The sequence below is a fragment of the Antedon bifida genome, chromosome 5, assembly GCF_963402885.1.
Source record: "Antedon bifida chromosome 5, ecAntBifi1.1, whole genome shotgun sequence".
NCBI lineage: Eukaryota > Metazoa > Echinodermata > Crinoidea > Comatulida > Antedonidae > Antedon > Antedon bifida.
Window position 1 is genome coordinate 29,529,202 of NC_136230.1, and position 22,247 is coordinate 29,551,448.

The following is a 22,247-nucleotide window of genomic DNA, read 5'->3' on the forward strand; positions in this document are numbered from 1 at the left end:
TTCGCGCCATTGAGTGTCATCATCATGAGATTTGTTTACATACATTCACTACCGAGGATTCCCCTGCGTAGTATTGTTGTATTCGTTGTGTTGGAAAGTTCATGATTCGATGTTCGTTTAAAATGTAAGAATATTTTTGGGTGAAATTGTTAAAGGTATATACATTACTTATTATTTAGGAATTGTTTAAAACCTGAAAATCCTTCTCACATTCAATAGAATTGAAATTTAATTAGGGCCTATTTTAAAAGACTCACATTCATTGGAAAGGCAATCTATTCTGTGTACTATATTACTATAGGAGGCATGCCTTTTTGAATTGTTTTCGGAATTTTCGTTTATTTTTCATTATTGTTAATTAAATGACTTTAAAACAATGTAGGCTTCATATCTTCTACAAATTGTGTATAAAATATGTTTTAAAAACAAAAATGAGTATAATATCATCAATCAAATAAAAAAGAGTGATCAATACTATAATAACTAATAAAGTATAACAAATAATAATTTTTAATTTTTTTTTGTACTCAGTCCACATTGATTTCCAGATACACGAAATAGGCCTAAATACTAGTATTTGTGAAGACTGTTTTAATTAGCTCAATAAAAATAATTTATTATGCAACCTATCATGGATTAATTTAAATTAGCTTATAACATACATTTATATATTAATATTAATTATTATGCTTAGTTTTATATTATGATTGTTGTATGTGATCCGTCCATCATAATTAAATCAAAAAGTATGGCATGACTGTGCTGTCCGTTTTTTATGGTTTCTACAAAAATAATGTTTATGAAAACAATACTTACAAAGGTATTTATTGTTAGTTAATTAACAAATTAAAAAAAATATTGTTAAACAAAATAAGATCTGCTCCTCCATACGCCTGGCCTATCTATCTGTCAACTTGGCAGCAGCTCTCAATACCAACGAAGTTGAATCGAACCCGACTCGACCGGCCGGGTACATCGATGCTTTTTTTGAGAGAACGTAACCTGTGTAGTAACTAGTATACAGTAACATGTATTGGGTACATTTTACACGACATTATGTATATTTTTCACCTTAAATACGCTTAAAACTCGTATCAAATGGTTAAAAGAAAGAGAGCAAGTTTGGACGGAGAATGTACAACAAGTATTGACGAAAAGAAAGGGTAACACAAGTTGTTTTTATTTTTCGATTATCGCCGCGATGGCCTTGCCTCGATTTTTTCGTACTGTTCTTTATTTTGTTGTTTTTCTCTCTTGAAAACATTAATCGGTTATATTTAAATGCAGGTTATATTCAGTATTGTAATTATATTACATATTAATAGTTAATAATGTAAATGATATCAAAATAAATGCTGTAAATTGATGTGTTATTGCGGCTGTTATTTATCGAGAAAACAACGACTACGTACGGCTGCGGCGGCCATATTGAATTTTCTTGAGCTAAAAATTAAGTTGAAATTTAATTGTGAAAATACGTTTTATTTTTATGATTTATGAATTTAGCATGCCTGCAGGGTCTCCAACTGTCCCCAAAGTTGATGTTAGTCTGAAGAGGGCCCGTGAAAGCGATCACGAGGAGGACAAATCCGAAAATGGTTTATGCCAAAAACAAGGCGGAGACGCTGGATCAACGGAAATTAACACCAACAAACCTGAAGTTTGCAATGGACACCACATAATTGAACACCGAGCAAATTTACCATTTTTGCGTTCCAGTGTAAAAAGACCAAAAAGAGACAATACCCCACCACCGAAACCCAAAGAAACAGGTATTTTAAACATTTTTCAAAATTCGAAATATTAATTCAATTTAGATGTTATCTGCTTTGCATTTCATTTTCTGGAACTTTACCAAAAATAAAGACTGTTTTTGTGATTGCCTCAAAACAATTTTCCCGTCACATATTATTATAAATTTGTACATTTATCATGTTATAAATGTATTGTTTTTTTGCATTTTCTTTAATTATTGTCTTTCTTCTCTTTTTTAATTATTTTTGTAGGAAAAGAAAAAGTTGCCAAGGTAGAACCAAAGGCAGAACGAAAACGATGGGAAGCCTGGAGTAACCAGGATAAAAATTATTTCTTTAAATTTCTCAATGAGGTAATTCAATTTAAATTCTGATCAATTCTGATGGTTATAAAAAAGAATATAATGAATTTTTTAAACTACATTTCTATGATTTCCTCTTTGCATACAGTAATTGTTTTTGTGATTTCTTCTGTTATTTTGTTCTAAAATTGCATTTGTTTTTGTTTTCTTAGCATGGCAAAGATTTTGATGCGATTCAAAAACACATTGAAATTCAGCATAAAAAGAATGTTGACTCCAGCACCCAAGTGAAAAACAAAGATCAAGTAAGGCGGAAAAATAATGTGAAATATTTATATAAATATTTATTATTAAATCATGAAGTGAAGAGTGGTATGGTGTAATGGTTAGGGATATTTGACTAGCTTTTGAAAGGCATTGGTTCGAGACCTGTTTGAGTCATATTGCTTGTATCCCTAAGCAAGATACTTTTCCCTTGTTGGTGCAGTAGTAGCAAAGAGTAGGGGATCATCTCCCTGTGTACTGATCTTCTGGGAGGGAGGACAGTCTTACAGAAAAGGTCACTGAAGAAATAAATCAAATTAATTTATGTTTGGTGTTTGGATTGATTCACTGGTGTGTCTGTAAGTAATTTGATTAGTGTTGGGTGTGCTCAAATTTTGTATGAAGTCTGAGACATTTTATTTGATTTTTAGTTTATAACATTATATTGTTATTTTTAGTTTATAACATTATATTGTTATTTTTATAGGTGCGTCATCTGTACTACAGAACTCTTCATAAAATTGCAAAATTTATTGAGCCAAAACCAGGTATGTTTAATTTTTGATATACAGTTTAAAATAGTTTAAAAATAAATGCACCCATCCCATTGACTGGCAGTCATATACTCTTACTATTGGTATTGTATGCACAAAAGTAGGTCCAACAAATGTAAACAAAAATGTCTACTGCCCATTCCTGCACCAATGAAACAACATTACCAAATTTTACAATTGCATTGAATTTTAAATAAATTTAAAAAAAAAAAATTCACTTTACAGAATTATCAAAGACCGCAAGAGAGTTATATGCTTTGATCAACTATGGTGAATTACGGAAAAAGATCAAAACAGTTATAAATGTCAAAATTGGACAAAAATTGAATGAATTAGTCAACAATGGGTAAGTATATATAGGGAGAAAATGCATCCTTCCTATTGGTAGTCACAAACCATGTGATACAGCCTCGTGGAAGAACATCTTTCTGGTGAAAGAGTTTTTTATAAAGATATTATAATTATTATGTAATGTGGGAAAAGTTCAATTGTGACAACAACATGGCTGTTTATACGTTTTTTGTTTTGGTTGAACTTCTCAATAATTGGATATATAGCTTTGGTCCCTTTCGGATGCAACTCAATGTTGGAAGCGCAACGCAAGCAAGTTGACTAATAACAATCTTGTTAATATTTTTCAAATAAGTTACGTTGCGCTTACGTCCGTCCTTCCAAGTGAGAACCAAGCTTTAATCTCATTGAGATGGCAAAAACACTAAATGTATTGGATTAATTCCCAATAAATGGTAGATACAGTTTATTCTTACAGAATATTGAAATAACTTTATCAGCTGTAGGTGCGTCTTTAACGTTCTTTACTTTTTCTCGTGTATTTAGTGTTACTACAGTCCGGTTTAAAGGAAAGAATGTACGAATCAAAACACCTGTATGTAAAGCCTTGAAAAAACTGCAAGATGCGGAATGTAAGTGATGTTGTTGACAATAAAGATCAAGAAAAAATTTAATTTTAACATTCTAGAATTTACAGCACCTGTATATGCAGATTCTGTGTAATGGAGTATTGTTGCAATATTGTTTATGTTGTGCTTTTTTGTTCTGTTCTCTGTGTATACGTTTTGAACGGTTTAATTTATTTTTTTATATATTTGTTAAACAAGCGTTTTCAGCCTTTGTGCTGCTGTTATTATACACTCCACCTCCACTTTAATATTTAATAAAATCTATATTTATTTTTGTGTTTAAATGCTGTGTGTGATTTGGCTCATTTCACTACAACCATGTGAATGTGAGTTTGGTGTAATGGTTATTTATCCAGCCTTACACAGTTAAGATGCCTGGTTCAATTCCTGCTGAGGATTTTTTTGTTTTCATCAATGGTGTATGTATGGGTAGCCTAAAAATTCCCTTATTTTTTAAGGTCCGAAAGAAGATAAACCTTTTCGTATACCACTCAAAATACTTGTGGACTTTCAACCCCGGAATAATGATGCCTTGGCTACTGTACAAGGATTAGCGCACAACCCCAGGTTAAGGTGAGTTTGGAAAATAAGTATACACTTAAAATATATATTTTTTACAAAAAAGTAATTCATTAAAATTAAATTAAATCAAAGTAAATATATATAATAAAACAGAAAATAGTAATTGTTGTAATGTATATTTTGTTGATACAGGATTGCCGTCCCAGTCCAGAAAGATGTGCGGAGTGTCATCGACTACTTGACCTCAAAGTGGACACCAACCACCATTAAACTGGTAACATAATTTCTCTCATACAAATATGTTGCTATCTCTTGCAACAACACAATAGAAATGTTATAACAATTCAAAACGGGGTACAGCTGAGCCCATATCACCATTTTATTATCACTTTTGAGTGTGTATTGGTGACAGATAACCAAGAACTGTTCTAACATAAAGCTCTGTCTACACTATCAAACTTTATGTGACAAAAAAATGCCCATATATGGACATGACATATTTGGGCATATTACTACCATGTTTGGGCACATTTTTTGTCAAACTAGTTTGATAGTGTGGACAGAGCTTAAGACAGGTAGATTTTTATGAAATCTGCATATTTAAAAAATAACTAACAATTTCTAATTTTTTTTATAGTTGCAGACATTAAAGCCCAGTGAAAAGAATCATGAAACCAATATTATATTACACATACCGGAAAACTCGGGCATTAAACCTTTAGAAGATGTAACCGGTAAATTTATTCATTGGAGCTCAAAGACCCCATTTACAATGGGCCAAGGACTTGCTAGTGTTAGCAACAACAAAAACTGTCAATCAAATTCGTCCAGCCCACAATCGACGGCAAAATTGAAACTGCAGGCCAGTAAAATGTTGTCTACCGAAGGGATTGTTAAGAACGATAAAGGGAAAGGAATCGATTTAACACGGAAAAAATGCAATACGGGAGAGGTGTCAAATGGTCTTGATTCGACGACATCGGTTTTAACTAATCATTGTGTTGAGGCCTGGAATGAAGCTGAACTGGACACAAGTACAACTGACCAGTTGCTAACAAGTACAGAGATAATGTCCAACACTGAAGCGATTAATGCTTCTGGAAACCATCGAGAAAATGTTGATTCTGTTACGGCTAAAACGAAACACAAGCAAACGAAAGACTTCTGTCTGAGAAGCGGACTCACTTTAGAGAATGCACAGGATATTAATTTTACAGATGTATATTTAATGGTAAATACAGTACAGAAGTTTTTTTTTTCGTCATCTATCTATTATAGTATATATCATATACTATCATATCACTACAGTCAACGTTTTCAATGCCGGACTCTCTGAAAACCAGAAACTCTCCCAAAACCAGACTTTTCTTGAGGTCCAAAAGGTCTCAAATATATTTTTATCATTAAAAACAAATTTTGAATACCAGACTTTTCAGAAAACCAGACCTATTAACCCGACTACAGGTGTTCGGTATTGGGAGAGTTGACTATTACTAGCATCAGAATCATCACTATGATCACACTATCATCATCGGGATCACCACGATCACCATCACTATCATTATGATCATCACTATCTTAAAACTTATAATACAAATGATTTCTTTCTCACAATAATATTGTTCTTTTCTACCACTGTAGTTAGGGATGCCGTCAAGATTAAAATTTGAGTATGAATTTATTTATGAGGAGAAGGAAGAAAAAGAGAGCACCTTGAAAACACTGCAAAAACTGGTACATTTGGCAAAAAGTCAGGTTGAACAAATAAATGCACCAAAAAAGGTAAGTTTCTGCTTCTTAAGCTCTGTCTGCACTATCAAGCTAGTTTGACAAAAAAAAGTGTGATGTGCCCAAATATGGTAGTGGTATGCCCAAATATGACATCATCATGTCCATATATAGGCACATCACATAAAGTTTGATAGTGTAGACAGAGCTGTATACATTATTGACTTTGTGAAGTAAATACATCAACTACATTAAAAGTTTTCACATTTATAATATTTTTGTTTAAATTCCCTCTCTAATCATGAATGAAATATAGAATATCTATTATACTATTATGCAATCAAAAATACTGTTTAATAAATTGGTAATTATGTACATAAATTAGAATATAATTTAAATAATTATCTCCATAGATGGTGTCGGTTGGCACAGCTACGTCACCGATTCGTGGCGTTCAACAAGCAGGGAACGGCATAAACAGAAACGACATATATCCCATCCGTAATACAAACGGTAAAAACGATGCAGCGGATATGAGTTTGAACAAAGGAATACTTCGCATCGCGGGTGTGGTCAATTCCGGGAATGTGACTGCAAATGGGTCCATAGTTGATAAGGACACGGGGGTGTTTGTTACGCCCAAGGTATCATCAGCGCCATCTGTAGTTAAGAAAAAATTTGGAGGAGAATCAATGTCGCAAATTCAGGATAGACTTTTTATGCAACAGCTCAACTTTCTACATGTAAGTACTTGTCTTGTAACAATTCATGATAATTGTAAAATTGAAAATTAATCAATTCCTAACCACACCCAGCTGATGAATAGTTCTTACAAAATGTATAATGATTATTATAATAATAATCAAATTTTTATTTTGTAACGGAATCAAGTTCACAAACAGTTGTTTTCCACAAGAAAAATAATGTTCGCAATCAACTAACAACTCGCATAACTAAAGCTCTGTCTACACTATCAAACTTTATGTGACAAAAAATGTGATGTGCCCGTATATGGACATGATGATGTTATAGATATTTAAGCATATCACTACCATATTTGGGCACATCACACTTTTGTTTGTCAAACTACTAGTAGACAGAGCTAAGACAATTTTAACAGTTTATTTAAAGTTTTTAATCAACTGTACTAAAAATTTATATCGGTTATATTCACAGAGACAACAGTCTCTCAATCAAAGAGGAAGAAAGATTAAAGCTCCTATTGTTGTACAGGTAAGTTATTTTTACTCCAAATTTTGATAATAAAAAAATGTGCAATAAACAAGTTGTTGTTTTAAAGAAAGTAATGATTTTTTTGTAGACAAAATTTATGTATATTATGTAATTTTTTATTTTGCATTTCTTTAGCGCCACCTATTGCCAAGACCACAATCGTCTGCTCCAATGCGTAACGTAATGTCGTTATCAACATCAACTGGGAAGTTTACACCGGTTGACGCCAGTTCTTTAAAAACAGTAGACCCTTCCAGTGCTAAGGTGAAGATCAAACCAGTTGTCCGTACACCGGTGAACATTGCTCCTAAAAATCCACCACCACCTCCAGGTAATAAGAATTATTTTTTTGGTCTTACTTACTCTATTACAGTCAGGAGAAGAATGGCAAAAGACTTCTTACTTTCTAGGAATTTTATCAGATGGTCTATATTTTTCGACAGTGCCGATTTTTCCCCTAACTGATTAAACAAAGTGTCCACAATAATAGGTGTGTCCCCTGAGTAGGGGTTGGCTGCATATACTGCTCTTTGTTGGTTCACAGGAGAGAGTCCTCTGAATGGGGATGTCCCAAATGAGTTACAAAATACAACAAATTGGTTAAAAATATTTTGTAACCCCCTACTCGTCTCGAAAGATGTACTAGGTTCTTTAAATTGCACATGAGGTACGGTTTATAGTCCTTATCCAAAAAGACTACCACCAGAACCATGGAGCGAGTGAGTCTTGAATCCTTGTCGATGTTATGGCTACGTAATTATGGTTCCACTGTCTTAACCACTTGGCCACAAACAAATTGGTTAAAAATATTTTGTTATATATACTGTTATTCATTGCCATAATATTTTAATTTCCTATTCTTAATAGATTTTAGTTTTAGAACAAATTAAATAATGAGATAAATTGTTTTTCTCTTTCAGTTGTTATCAGTCCAATCAACAGTCCTGTGTCATTCGTTACCAACTCACCACCGGTAATGATGCAACAATCTATGCAATTATCTGCTCCAGTCGCCGTTGTACCCATGTCTAATCCGTCGGTAAGATAGAAATCAGGAAATCCAATTTGTTGATTCTCTTTATTATAATTTAAATGTTTGTCTTGAATAAGTTCCCTATCATGTTATTATGAAGCCTGGCTATAAAGTATGTGCTGAAGTAATTTGAATTTTCTGAATTTGAATATTTATTTATACTGGGTAACTTCTTCAGTCAACGACTGGTCTCCCAGAGGGCCCAGTTATGATCAGTGGCTGTGATGTACTAGTACACCAGGGTAATTCCCTACTCGTCTCGGAAGATGTACTAGGTTCTTTAAAGTGCAAATGAGCTAGATGTGTACACTGGACCTATGGTTTATAGTCCTTATCCGAGAAGAATTGTTTTACCACCAGAACAATGGAGCGAGTGGGCCATGAACCCTGGCCGATGTTATGGCTATGTAATTATGGTTCCACTGTCTTAACCGCTCGGCCACTCACTTGCAACTTTAAAAAGTATTTTTATTTTTTATTTTCATTTAGGTGTTGCCAATTGTTGCTGCACCAACGGCCACTTGTTCCATTGTTGCCGTTTCTATGACAACAAACCAGAATTTCGCTCCACAGCCAACAATGGTAACTTCTGTTCCTACGACACCTCAGACCAAGGTTACCGATAGCAGTATCCTATCCACTCCTAGCCCGCCAAAAATGGGTACAAGTTTTACAGAAACTAAGGACAGTCGACCGTCGTTTAGCATTTCACCACCACCAAACTTATCCTCGATATTGGATATATCGTTGCCTTCTGCTGATTGTACGGAACCACCGATTGGATCTGAATCTCTCATTGCCATGGCAATGGACACTGCTGGACTCACAGGTAAGATAGTGACTACTACTAGTGACTACAATGATTCGAAGATTGAATTTTGAGATACAAAAGTTGAAATCATCAAAACATGCAAAATAATTTTTTTCATTGTAGGTATTGCTGAAACATTGGCGTCTAGTAGTACATCGATGCCTGAGAAATCGGAACAGAATCGAGAAATTGGTGCTTCCACGCCACCTCCCAGTACTGTCGGTTCTACGAACTCCCCATTTAAACTGACCTCTGACCCTAATTGGCTCAATGCAGAAACGGTATGTAATACAAACAAAATCTTTGTTTACTTTGGTGGTGATGGTAACCCAGATCAATTGATTTCCACAAATAGTACATACAGTAATATATTTCTTTATGAATAAATATATAAATGTGGATGGTGGTCAAAATATGAAAAAATGAACACTGCTTTACACTAGGGCCCTCTTATTACAAAATACATACCACAAGTCATACAAAGTACAATTATTATTGAACCCTATATAATTATACATTATTAAATTTACATATTTAAACCATTTTTAAAATTTCTTTATAATAATAATAATTTATATAGGGCACATATCCACTAAAAGTGCTCAAGGCGTTATAAGCTTTTTCAATACTACTACATATAGATTACCAATTTTTGAATACCAAAATTTGAATGTACAGTGCTTAGAGGTCTTATGATAAGCACTATTTGAATCCAGAATATTAGTATTGGCATTTGACTAAATCCTTTATGTAAATTCTAAATAAACTAACTCATAATTTACTCCATTACTTGTAGATGGATTTATCCTCGCTAAGTGGATTCCTGAATGGAATTGAGTCTCCAGAAAAGAAGGATAAGACAGCAACATTGAACAGTCTTTGTCCACCGGTCATTCTTTGTGAATCATCTAGGGACTCCATAATGTCAACAAGCAATGTAAGTACAGTAAATTTTTTATTTATTTATACTGGGTAACCTTTTCAGTCAAAGACTGGTCTCTCAGAGGGCCCAATTAGGATCAGTGGCTGTGTGTGTACTAGTACACCGGGGTAACCCCCTACTCATCTCAAAAGATGTACTAGGTTCTTTAAATGAGCCAGATGTGTACACTGGACCTACGGTTTATAGTCCTTATCCGAGAAGACTTGTTCTACCACCAGAACCATGGAGCGAGTGAGGCTCAAACCCTTGCCGATGTTATGGCTACATAATATACATACATTCCACTCTCTTAACCGCTAGGCCACTCACTACAGCCAACCCCCATGTTTGAGGCATAATAGACCAGTAATATAGTTATGATTAATAGACAGTAGAAGCCCTTCTGTGGAACACCCCTATTAAGGGGATACTTTTTGGAGGGCCCACATTTACAACAAAATTAAAACCAAAAATAAATGTTAACTTTTATCAAATTTGTTTTAAATGTTAAATTAATCGTTTCTCTCCAGTTCCAAGTTGATGGTACATTACAGAGTCTAATGAATGAAAACAGCATAGACTACATGGCAAAGTTCGCTGACCTTGCTGCACACCTGGAAGAAAGCACCGACTTACCCGTCAACCTAAATGTCAACGAACCAATCACGCAACCCACGCAAGGTAGCGTATCAAAAGCACTCGACTTCAGTTCTGTGGATTTCGGCAGTGGTAAATTAAATCGCATAGTGTCATAATTTGTGGAATTGAAGTTCATAAACTTTGAATAGATTACTGTGTGTGTTTTGATTGGACAATCAAAGTGATCGTCAAGAATGTTAATGTCACCAAAACTTTATCGAGGAATATAGTGTGGATACACATCTCAACTTTCCTGCATGCACACAATGAACTATGACCTAACCTGATACGAGGTCACTGGAGTCTGAGAACAACAGAGTGTACAATGTTTTCAGTGAAAAAAATACCCTAAAGCTCTGTCTACACTATCAAACTAGTTTGACAAAAAAAGTGTGATGTGCCCAAATATGGTAGTGATATGCTTAAATATGGTAGTGATATGACATCATTATGTCCATATACATGGGCACATCACATTTTTTGTCACATAAAGTTTCATAGTGTAGACAGAGCTTAATTCAGAGTACAATTGTCATGCTAAATCAACCTGTATTTTTTTTTATATGGTTGGTTTTTGTTTCTTAAAAGGTAAATTAATGCATTTTTTTTTGTCATTTTCATGTTATTTCATTTCAAACTACTTTCTTAAATATGTTTTTTATTTTATTTTGTCCTTTGTGCAATATAACTGTTGTATAAAAAAATATATGTTCTATAAAATGTACATTATATATATATGAAAATAACAGAAACAACTGAATCATATTTGTATACATCTCTGTACAAAATAAATGTCTAAAAATCCTTGTATTATTCAAATTTAGTATTATTACTATATATGTCCATATTTTGCCGATTTTGTTGTTTGTAGGAATAACATCTCATGGGTTTTTATTTTAGGAGGCATAATTATATAAAATTTATCTTCAACAAAATATCTACAATTTTGTTCTCCCATGTGACTTTTTAACTGTGCATGGTATGAAGGCTAAGAAATGCAATGCTCTGATAGGCTGGTCACAATCCCAATTTACACAGAGGAGCAGTAACTGTAATAAAAATGTATAGAATCTATTTTATTCCTTATGACCATTTACATGGATAGATACAGGTTCTGCGTGGGACAAGCTATGCGGTTTTCCACTTACCGTTACTGCTCATCTGTGTAAATTGGCCTTTAGGGCATTATTAGTAATCCTGAGAAGTTTTTTCGATGTATTGTATTGGTTTTAAATAATGATTGCTATTATTAATTAATAATTGTTTTGTTCTTATTGAAGTTGAGATTTCAAATTACAGTATTATTTTATGACTGATTTATTAATTTGTTTATTTTTGATTTTTAAATTGTGTTTTATGGGACACAAGAAATTCAGTTTTTTCCCACACAATATAATTGATGTCGGTTGTCTTGTGCTTTCAAATAAATATCTAAATACACACAGTATTAAAGATGTATTGTCCCCCCAAAGATTTTGTAGTTTTAACAAAGTTAATCACTTCCGTAGAAAAAAAATAATATTTTCGCTTATAAAATGACAAAATAAACGGTTAAATTCAACCAAAAACCTATTGGCTGGCAGTCAAGTTAGTTTTTTCAGGTCAAATTTGGGTCAAAATGAATTGTGACAATAAAATGGCATATTCTACAAATAGTAAAAATTATTTTTCGGGGGGACAATACATCTTGAACTGTGTGTGCCTAAATGAGATGTTGAATTAGCAGATCTGGTTGCTTTTGAAAAACTGTTAAAATTACTAATTTTTGTGAAAGAACAAAACAATATACAATGTTTTTTACAATTAAAGACAAAAAATACACTTTTTACAATTTGTTGCCTTCCTGAAGTTGTTTATTTATTGTACTTCCACTTTCATACAAAGACATTTAGGAACATTTATATTTAACTAAGCACTGCATTTTAACATTTATTATTCAGAAATACAAACTATGCATATATAATATATCAGAGCCATTTATACACAAAAATAATATATTTATTATTGAAACAAATACAGTCAACTCTCCCAATAGCAGACACTCTTGGGCTGGCCTTATATGCCTGGTTTTCCTGGTTTTTTAATGTATTTAGTATGTAGTGAGTGTAGAATCTGTTGAGACTTACGCCTTATTCTCACTCCTGGTTATTTTTCCTTGCTGACCGAATTAATATATTAAAAAAAAATATTGGGGCTCTTTTGAGTTTCAAAAGTCTGATTTTGTGAGAGTTTCTGGTTTCAAAGAGTATTTATTATTTTTTTATAGTATTCATGAAGTTGACTGTATTGCCTAAATTACACATTTCAGAAATTACAAAATCACACTGCATTTTACATGAAAACAAAGACAAATTATTTTATTTTAAACAAGATTAAGAACACAGCAATCAGACCATTGAACCATGGACCTATACATTTATAGGTCCATGATTGAACCATCTGACACTCTGTTTCAACCTGTAACAGGTTGTAGAAGCATGCGATGCCAATTAAGGAATTAAATTCATTCATGCATAAACATTAATTCCAGGCTATTCACAATAACAGCAGCAATTTTCATATTCAATATCATAAAGAAATGATGTGAATGATTTTATAATATTATTACAATACATCTTTTGTTTATTTGCAGTTTCTATTCAATTTTTACCCAAAAGTATTTTATTAATTTTAACAAGTACATTTTGCATATAATCAGCAAGTTTTTATTCGACACTTATTCATAACAATAATTCCATCAGCATATAGCAATAAATAATATTTACAAAAGGAATAAAAGAACATTGAAATTAAAAATTATGTATACATTACAATTTCAGTCACTTTCATATACATTTATTTTAGTTCTTTAAAACTTAATGAAAGAAAATAAGACCAGCAGTTTCTCAAATGAGAAACTAAAGTCAAAATTTGTAATTTTAGTAAAATTGCCAATTTCATTACCATGTAACACATGCAACATTGCGAAAAACATATCCCACAATGCAACATGCACGTAGTCGACTTTTATAGTCAACCAACTGAGGATGTATGAATTGCCAATAGAAGAATTTATCAATCTTCATCAAGATCACTATCATCGTCGTCAAAACCGCCTTTTATAGTTTTGTTCTGTCTCTTTTGTTTCAGAATGTTTTTCAGTTTTCCATCTTCTCCTACAGGTGGGTCCTGTAAGTTGCCACTGTAGTTGATGACATCAGCACAGCCTAGTCTCCACTCTAGCATCTCTGTTGGAAAGTCATCCTTACCCCCAAGATCTTGGAAACTAAATTTTAAAAGCAAGAAAAGTTTTAAAATAAAGGTTGTACAATACCAATTGAGCAAAAATTGTTTAAATGAGTTGTTGAAGATTAAAAGTGTATAAAAACAAAAGTATAAAAAGACGAGAAGAGTTTTTTCCTTAATGTTTTGCTGTGCTTTTTAGGTACGATTGTCCTTTATTTACAAAAGATTACAGTTTCTATTAAATTATTTGATTTAACTTCTTACCCAACAATATAATCTGTTGTCTTGCCTTCCTTGACAATTGCTATTGTAGGCAGAGTTTTGATTCTCAGTCTCTCTGCGAGGAATGGAGCCTTTTCGGCGTTTATTTTTAAGAACCTGGTCTCAATATGTTTTGCTGCTAAAATAGATAAATGCTTATCAATGATTTTACATCTAAATGTACTGTCCCGATAAAAATGACACAGAGCTTTTGCGCTCTTTTTACACTCTGTAAAGAACTCTTTTTCTCCAGGGACTTCTGTGTAAACACCATGTCCATTTGCTAGCCATGTTTTCTTCTGTTCTTCGTGCTTCTTCATGGCGTCTAAGCGACGCCGCCGGATACTTTCTAAATCATCTTGATCTAGATGATCGATCTTTTCAATTTCTGCGTCAACTTGTTGTTCGATTATTTCTGTAGCTTTTAGAAGCTGATCTTGTAATGCTGGATTCATCTTTGGTATTTATCTGTAAGAAGTTAGACACACAAAAATACACTAAATTGTGAAATTTAAACTACTAGCCACTACAACTAGCTGGGCCTAACATATTATTATTTATATAGTATAGCCTAGGCCTAGGGCCTAGTACTATTATAAGTAAAGGGCACCTGGCCTGCATATCATTTATCCTCCACTTTAGAGTAAAAATGGAGAGGATCAAGGCTCTCCTAGCTAGGCCCTGCTTGAACGTACACTGCATTGATTCAGTGAGTATCTCCGCGAGCGAGTGTACCTTTTATTAGACTAGGCCTAGGCCTAGCCTCTTTTTTTAAATAACTAGGCCTAAACTAAGGCCTACTACTACTCCGCAAATACACAGTTAGCGTCGTAAAAATGCGGAGGATTTAGACATTAATAAACGCCAACATTTATTTATTCAATCAATATCAAAAGTAACTAAATACATACCTATTTACACGAAAAAAACTAACAATATACAGATTGTTTTTTGGTTGGGTGGTGGGTACGGTAACCACGATGAATTTCAAAATGCATAGCGCCACCACCCACAAAAACAAGGATCGGAATAATAAGGTATGGGATGACCAACAAACTAACGTGTAAAAATGAGCAGAAGTTCAAAGCTTTTACTGTCTTGTCATAATAACAAATCTTGATAAGCAAAGCAAATCAATGAAACATAAATATTATATAATACACCTACATAATATTCAATGTTTAACAACATTATGTTACAGGCAATATGATGTTCTGTAATTATGCGGCTTGTAATGCAAAGTTAACCTTCCATACAAACTATTTACCCCCTCTGCTGTCTAAAAACGGACTTCCGTTCATTGTTTTCTTCTTCACAGAGCAGCAGCAAAGTAAAGTCCTTGAGCGGTATCTTGTTACTTCTCTCGGGGCTAGCTAGCTGCAGTCAACAGTAGCAACATGAGCACACGTGATAATAAATAAACAGGAAAAGACGTTGATTTTGGCCGATTGTCCTTTTAGTTGGCCGTTAGTACAGTGAATACAAATCTGGAGATGTTGGGCTTAACATTTCTAATAAGCATTGGCCTGGTTTACTTCTGGAGTTTCTTGAGTTTTTGTGGGGGTGTGGGTAAGTACATTTACGAGAATAGTTCTCTCGTGCGTTGTGATTAGTTGATAGTTTGAAAGATAAAACACGTGACATTCGTTTTGTGTTGGGGGGTGGGGGGCGTTCTGGGTCATGTGTTGATTAGTAGTTTAACCACTGTACTGACCTGCACCTTTTGATTTAATGCAATTTGTCCTACATTTTGACTCATTAATAAATAAATCATATCAAACTTACAAAAAAAAAAGCAAATTCTATGGTAAGCTGTAGTAGCAAAGATTTTAAGTTATAAAAAAAAAGGCTAATAATGTTATAAATATGCAAATTTATGTAGGCCATCTTCGTTCTTACTTTTCAGAAACGGCTCAGAAGCCAAATGTTCTTTTTATTGTTATTGATGACCTTCGACCTGCCCTTGGTTGTTTTGATGACAGAATTTTAACTCCAAATATTGATCAACTTGCAGAAAAGTCAGTTAAATTTACTCAGGCATATGTTCAGGTCAGTATTTATTTATTTTATTTCAACAATATTTTATGAGGGTGGTCCATCCAGCATCAGCTGATCATTAAGGACCCTCAAACAAACAGTAAATACAAAATAAACTATAAAAACACAAAATTAACAAAGATATAAAAAATAAATATATATGTATATGTTCAGGGTCGTGACATGGGGCAAAATAATGAATGTACAATGATATACTGCATCAAAGGTAATCCCTCTAATGTGACTCTCTTTAGGATTCCAAAGTTGTCCCCTTAATAGAAGTTGAAAAACCAGAAATTCCTGCCCATTATTATAATAGTCAACAACCAGTTAAAACCAGTTTACAACAGTGGAATTTGGTTAATGGTATTTACAGGTGTCAAGCTGGAATTTTCTCCTGGGACTGTATTTACTATTATCGTATTTATTATCATATTTTTCTTCCAGCAAGCTGTATGTGCTCCAAGTCGCATTTCTTTTTTAACAAGTAGACGACCGGACACAACAAAGCTTTACAACTTCCGTTACTACTGGCGTACTTTTGCTGGCAACTACACAACATTACCGCAGCATTTCAAACAAAATGGATATTTTACAGCAAGCGTTGGGAAAATCTTTCACCCAGGTATAATATGAGGACGCTTTCAATTTGCATCGACCAACGACTGACTTGGGAACAAATTAAGTTACTTTCTTGGATGCGGAAGTTGGAAAAATTTGTTTAGGTCTAGGCGACGAAACATCAATGCGTAGGTCCTAGATCGCAAATCAAATGGTCCTTTACTTCTCAGAATAAATTTTCAAACTACCTCACATTCTCACATTATTAAAGACTTTTATTTTTGTATTATTAGGTAAGGCGTCAGGTAAGAATGATGACTACCCTTACAGTTGGTCTATACCAGCCTATCATCCGCCGACACAACTAAACAAAACATCAAAGGTTAGGATGGTTGATATCACTACAACAATTCACAATTGATGTGGCAGCTAAATGCTAATATTTTGACTTGCTTGTCAATATTTTAAACGAATCCAATCATAATATACATCCTCAAAATATTTATGTATTTATTGTCATAGTGATTTAGTTCCCTTTTGTGTTTCCTGCCACTTACTTTGTTGTTGTTGATTGGCAATAAAGAATAAGAATAAGAATACTGGATAGGCCCTTCTTTATAATTAAATAGAGCGTTTCAGACTATGTTCAAGTTACACAAAATAGATAATAAATCATTATTTCTTAATTTATTAAATAGAATATCAATAAAAAAAAAAGCATTATTTCATGAAGAAAGAACAATAATTAAACTGTTACGTCAAAAAGTCAAGCAGCGTTTTTTTGTAAGAAGTATTTCTTTGTTATATTTTTTATTTAGGTTTGCGAAAATCCAGATGGCACTCTTCATGAGAATCTACTGTGTCCAGTTGATGTTGCAAAAATGCCTGAAAAATCGCTACCAGATATTCAGAGCACAGACCATGCGATAGGAATCCTCAAAAACATCTCGTCAAACACGGTTAAAGAACCATTCTTCTTAGCGGTCGGGTACCACAAACCACACGTGCCATTTAAGTATCCGAAGGATTTTAAGCAGTTGTACCCATTGAGTTCCATCTGGATGCCGTCCAATAACTTCTTTCCTCCAGGTCTTCCAACGGTTGCCTGGGTTCCATATGACGACATGAGAAAAAGAGAAGATGTAGCGAGTTGGAATGTTAGTTATCCATTTGGTCCAATACCATTAAATTACCAGGTAATTGCAAAATCTATTTTCTTATCATTTTGGTTTGAACTAAATTTATTTCTAAACAGAAGAAAGGAGGGGATTCGTACCCCTCTGCCAATTTCTATGGGCAACTTGAATTTTCAAATTCATGGAATGAGGTGTAGAATAAGATTTCTGAGAAGTTTAGTGGTACAACCTGATTGCTGTTAAACCAGTATTTCAATTGTCCATAATTTTTTTTTTCTACAGCGAATGATTCGCCAAAACTACTTTGCTTCTACTACTTATATCGATTATGAAGTTGGTCGTCTGCTATCAGCGTTAGATGATGCTGGATTGGCTGACAACACTATTATAACATTCAAAGGCGACCATGGTAATTATACTATTACTCACCAGAGTTATTATTAAAACTAGAGAGTCAACGCACACAATCACCACTCAAAAAAAAACTCATATTTTTCATCCATAATTTAAACCTTATAATAGACTGATCTTAGTAACTTTATTAAAGTATAAGCCCACATGTAACAGAGTAAAAGTTTTATTTACATCCCTCAGTGGTCTTTATAAGAGTAAATTAAACCAGCATTTTAGGTGAAATATTCTTTTTAAAATCATATTGATTTTTCTTTTTAAAGGTTGGCAACTTGGCGAACATGAAGATTGGGCAAAATTCAGCATCTTCAACGAGGCAACCAGAGTTCCATTGTTCTTCCACATTCCTGGTGTCACCACAAAGAAACAGAAAAAACGAGGAGAAACATTCAAATTTATAAACACACTAAAGGATACAAAACTGAAGGAGAAACATTTAAAACGATTAAACGATTTGACAGCGCCTAAAAAATCTTCAATATCGGCTGATCTCACTACAGATGCATTTGTCGAGCTGGTTGATCTGTTCCCCACTCTTGCAGAACTCGCTGGTCTTCAGGTTCCACCGACATGCCCTTCAAATCCCTTCAAGACCATGTTATGCACAGAGGGAACCAGCCTTGTGCCTTTGATCAACCAGACAGTATACGGTAAAAAAGATTCTAAAATCATCCAATGGAAAAATGCTACATTCTCGCAATATCCAAGGCCATCGGATTACCCATGCTCCCTGACTGATTTATCACCCTATGAGAACATCACTATTATGGGATATTCAATGCAGACAACTAAGTACCGTTATACAGAGTGGATTGGTTTTGATACAAATGACTTCAGTAAAGACTGGAACAAAGTCCATGCAAGAGAGTTGTACATGATGGATTCGGATAAAGAAGAAAATTACAACGTTGCCAATAAAGAATCAAATAAAGATCTTATAATAGAATTATCAGGAAAGTTGAAGGACGGATGGCGAAGTAGTTTACCCATTTTAATAAACAATAATAGATTTGTGGTATAAAACAAACAAGCAATGTACAGTACAGTACAGGAGAACCTCTATTAAGGGGAACCGAGGAGTGTCCTCTGAATAGCCATAGTGTATATACACATCCCTCATTGGTTTAAGTGGAAAATGTCCCCTTAATAGGGATGTCCCAAAGATTTAGTTCTAGACTATGCATATACAGTAATTTTCAGATAGTAAAGAGGTTGACTGTACTATATGTATATTTCATTTGAATGAAAGAATATTACAATACAATAGTATAGGCCTACAGTACTAATTAAGAAGATTATTTACTTATTTTAATAATGTATGTTAACGGCGGTTTTTCTATTTTTTTATCTCCACATATATAATAAGGAACTTATATTTGTATGATACAGGCATCATATGTGATACATATGTGATGCTGTATCACAGACCTTGCCTATGAAACTGAACAAATTATAGATACAGTACCAATAATTGACTAATCATAGAGATAACTTACTCTTCCCTGGTTAAATGCATATTCTGTAGAATATACATATTGTAAAAATTAACAAATGTAAGTGCCAAATCTAGAATCATTGGCCTGATTTGAAGATATTTTTAGTAATGAATTATGTATTAAATAAAAAGTAAAATAAAGACACTAAATGCTTTTAAAAGTTTAAAATTTAATAGTCATCTGATATAATGAAAGGTACTATTATTATTTTTTAATGATTTTTTATCTCTTAGTTAACATAATTTGTTTGATTATTCATCATTGTCCCTAGGTAGTTTGACATCATCTATGATGGTCATTCCATTCTCTCAGCTGATTTGGTTTTAGACTTTGATCAACCCCTGCTACAGGCGCATCGTCCCAGTAGCCCTCTGTGTAACCATTCTGATGCAAGAATCCTCGCTTACAAGCCTCAAATGACATGAACATAAGGCCAGCATACGGAACAACCTGAACGTTTGAAAACAACAGTTTTTATTCTGTCATTTGAATACAATAGACCCACTTTAGCCTTAATTACTGTAGACCCCTATTAAGGAAACAACTTCAGGACCCAAACAAAGTGTCCCCTTAAGAGAGTGTCCCCTTAAACTTATACTGTATATTAGACAACATTTAGACTTTGCATTACCTTACAGATGTTTGCCAAGTTGCCTCGCCATAGTCCCTTATAACCATAAAGATCAATTGTCTTTGAGAATGCAGAGATCATTCCTCTGAATTGGACATCAACTCCACCACCATTACGCATCACGGAGCTTTGAGCCTAGCATTCATAAACAAATAAAACAATAAATATGCAATTTCACCAGGTGATAACTTGAAAGAGAAATGAAAAGGTGAAAGAGAAGGAAAAAGAGAAAAAGAGAAGGGAAAAGAGAAAAAGAGAAGGAAAAAGAGAGAAAGAGAAGGAAAAAGGTGAAAAATAAGGGAAAAAGAAAAAGAGAAAAGGAGAGAAGAGATAAGGGAAAGAGAAGAGATGAGGGAAAGAGAAGGGAGAAAGAAAAAGGGGAAAGGAAATTAGAAGAGAACAGGAGAAAGAGAAGAGGAAAGGAGAAAGAGAAGGAATAAGAGAAGGAGAGATGGATGAGGGAAAGAGAAGGGATGAGGGAAAGAGAAGGTAAAAGAAAAAAGAGAAAGGGAAGGGAACAGGAAAGATGGTAGAGGAAAGAGAGAGTGAGAAGAAGCAAAGAGGTTTTCTCAATTGGTACTAACCTGTAATTTCTTTCTAATTGTATCAAATGGAAAAGAAACCGTCTGAGCAAAAGCAGCGGCAACACAGCCATTGCAGAAGTTTTGCATCGGTGTCAGCATATACCGAGGTTTGTCGCTGAACTGATCCAAGAACTCATAGGTTACAAAAGTACAAGCTGTAAACGGAAGTGCTCCTAGAAAAAAAAAATTATTCGATTTATTGGATGTGTAATATAAATGTCTCCATTTTAATTTAGCATTCTTTTATTAACATAATAATGAGCATGTGGTAATCCAGCTGAAATAAATTTACTTTTCTTTATAATATTAAAGTCAACTCTCCCATTAACCAGACTCCCTGAAAACTGGAAACTCTCCCGAAAACAAATTTTCTTGAGATCCCAAGGTTCCATATGTGTTTCTACCATAAAAACACATTCCGAATAGCAGACTTTCTGGAAAAGTAGAAATAATAGGCCAGAGTATCTGCGGTATTGGGAGAGTTGACTGTAATGTAGTTGACATACCACAAATGGATACCAACATCCCTTTGTAAAGAGCCAATACGCCTTCTTCCTTGACAATCAATGCAAATGCGTGAACTATACCACTGTACCTCGGTTTTTGTGTATGCTGAACAATGAGTCTTGTTTTCACCATATCTGTCGGATAAGTCAGTATACTGGCAACCACTCCTCCTAATGTTCCAGCTGCCATTGAGCTGTACGGAGCCAATTTACCATGTTGATCCGCAAATAAATGTTTAAATTTGTAATATGATGAAAACTGAATTGCACTGAACGGAGAAAGTCTTAAACACCCAATTAGATTACCCTTCCAAAATGCCCGCAGCCCCTGGCTTTTATAAACATTCATAAAAGAATTTAAAAATCCATTTCTGGTGTCTGTTGTGCCAACCTGTGTCAGGATCTTGATGACATCAAGTGGAGAGACAACTGTTCTGCTAACTATACCAGCAACAGCACCACAAGAAAAATTCTGAAAGTCAGTTAGTCTGTCATCTCGACCAGCTCTTCCCATTTTCAACTGTTTTTTATACGTAAATTCATAACGAATAATTCAAGTAAAATTAGTCACCTTTATTTATTCAAAAAAATAAAAAATTAACTCTTTTTTTTATGAAACTCTAGAGTAACTCTCTGACTCTCATGCAAATTCAACTGAAATCAAGTTTATTTTTCACATGTGATGTTTGCTGCCATCTCTTGTTGTTTGTTTGTTAG

At 33.8% G+C, this 22,247-nt stretch overlaps 4 protein-coding genes across 5 annotated transcripts; 2 read left to right on the forward strand and 2 right to left on the reverse strand.

The window, feature by feature from the left end:
* The first annotated feature begins 67 nt into the window (after nucleotides 1-67).
* Nucleotides 68-12,513, forward strand: LOC144843595 (uncharacterized). 2 transcript variants are annotated; one of them, XM_078700449.1, is made up of 19 exons: nucleotides 68-155; nucleotides 1,507-1,772; nucleotides 2,007-2,107; nucleotides 2,269-2,361; nucleotides 2,808-2,868; nucleotides 3,100-3,220; nucleotides 3,712-3,797; nucleotides 4,253-4,367; nucleotides 4,509-4,590; nucleotides 4,954-5,547; nucleotides 5,958-6,098; nucleotides 6,458-6,787; nucleotides 7,221-7,277; nucleotides 7,413-7,608; nucleotides 8,198-8,316; nucleotides 8,800-9,139; nucleotides 9,245-9,402; nucleotides 9,918-10,058; nucleotides 10,574-12,513. In XM_078700449.1, exons 2-19 carry the CDS (start codon nucleotides 1,508-1,510, stop codon nucleotides 10,796-10,798), a joined length of 3,225 nt encoding a protein of 1,074 aa, XP_078556575.1. In that variant the 5' UTR covers nucleotides 68-155; nucleotide 1,507; the 3' UTR covers nucleotides 10,799-12,513. The 2 variants fall into 2 exon arrangements, with proteins under 2 accessions (XP_078556575.1, XP_078556574.1); XM_078700448.1 differs by lacking the exon at nucleotides 68-155 and adding an exon at nucleotides 1,026-1,163.
* Nucleotides 12,514-12,525: 12 nt separating this feature from the next.
* LOC144843617 (thioredoxin domain-containing protein 9-like) lies at nucleotides 12,526-15,155 on the reverse strand. Its single transcript, XM_078700485.1, has 3 exons — nucleotides 15,080-15,155; nucleotides 14,172-14,636; nucleotides 12,526-13,947 (listed from the first exon to the last, which is right to left on the reverse strand). The coding sequence occupies exons 2-3, from the start codon at nucleotides 14,621-14,623 to the stop codon at nucleotides 13,737-13,739; spliced, it is 663 nt and encodes a 220-aa protein (XP_078556611.1). The 5' UTR covers nucleotides 14,624-14,636; nucleotides 15,080-15,155; the 3' UTR covers nucleotides 12,526-13,736.
* A 340-nt stretch (nucleotides 15,156-15,495) lies between these two features.
* LOC144841889 (iduronate 2-sulfatase-like) lies at nucleotides 15,496-19,977 on the forward strand. Its single transcript, XM_078698175.1, has 7 exons — nucleotides 15,496-15,737; nucleotides 16,075-16,217; nucleotides 16,653-16,830; nucleotides 17,060-17,148; nucleotides 17,585-17,962; nucleotides 18,185-18,311; nucleotides 18,577-19,977. The coding sequence occupies exons 1-7, from the start codon at nucleotides 15,662-15,664 to the stop codon at nucleotides 19,332-19,334; spliced, it is 1,749 nt and encodes a 582-aa protein (XP_078554301.1). The 5' UTR covers nucleotides 15,496-15,661; the 3' UTR covers nucleotides 19,335-19,977.
* On the reverse strand, nucleotides 19,953-22,174 carry LOC144841891 (solute carrier family 25 member 43-like). The gene is made up of 4 exons (XM_078698176.1): nucleotides 21,531-22,174; nucleotides 21,025-21,197; nucleotides 20,441-20,575; nucleotides 19,953-20,259 (listed from the first exon to the last, which is right to left on the reverse strand). The coding sequence occupies exons 1-4, from the start codon at nucleotides 22,042-22,044 to the stop codon at nucleotides 20,092-20,094; spliced, it is 990 nt and encodes a 329-aa protein (XP_078554302.1). The 5' UTR covers nucleotides 22,045-22,174; the 3' UTR covers nucleotides 19,953-20,091.
* Between the last annotated feature and the right edge of the window lie 73 nt (nucleotides 22,175-22,247).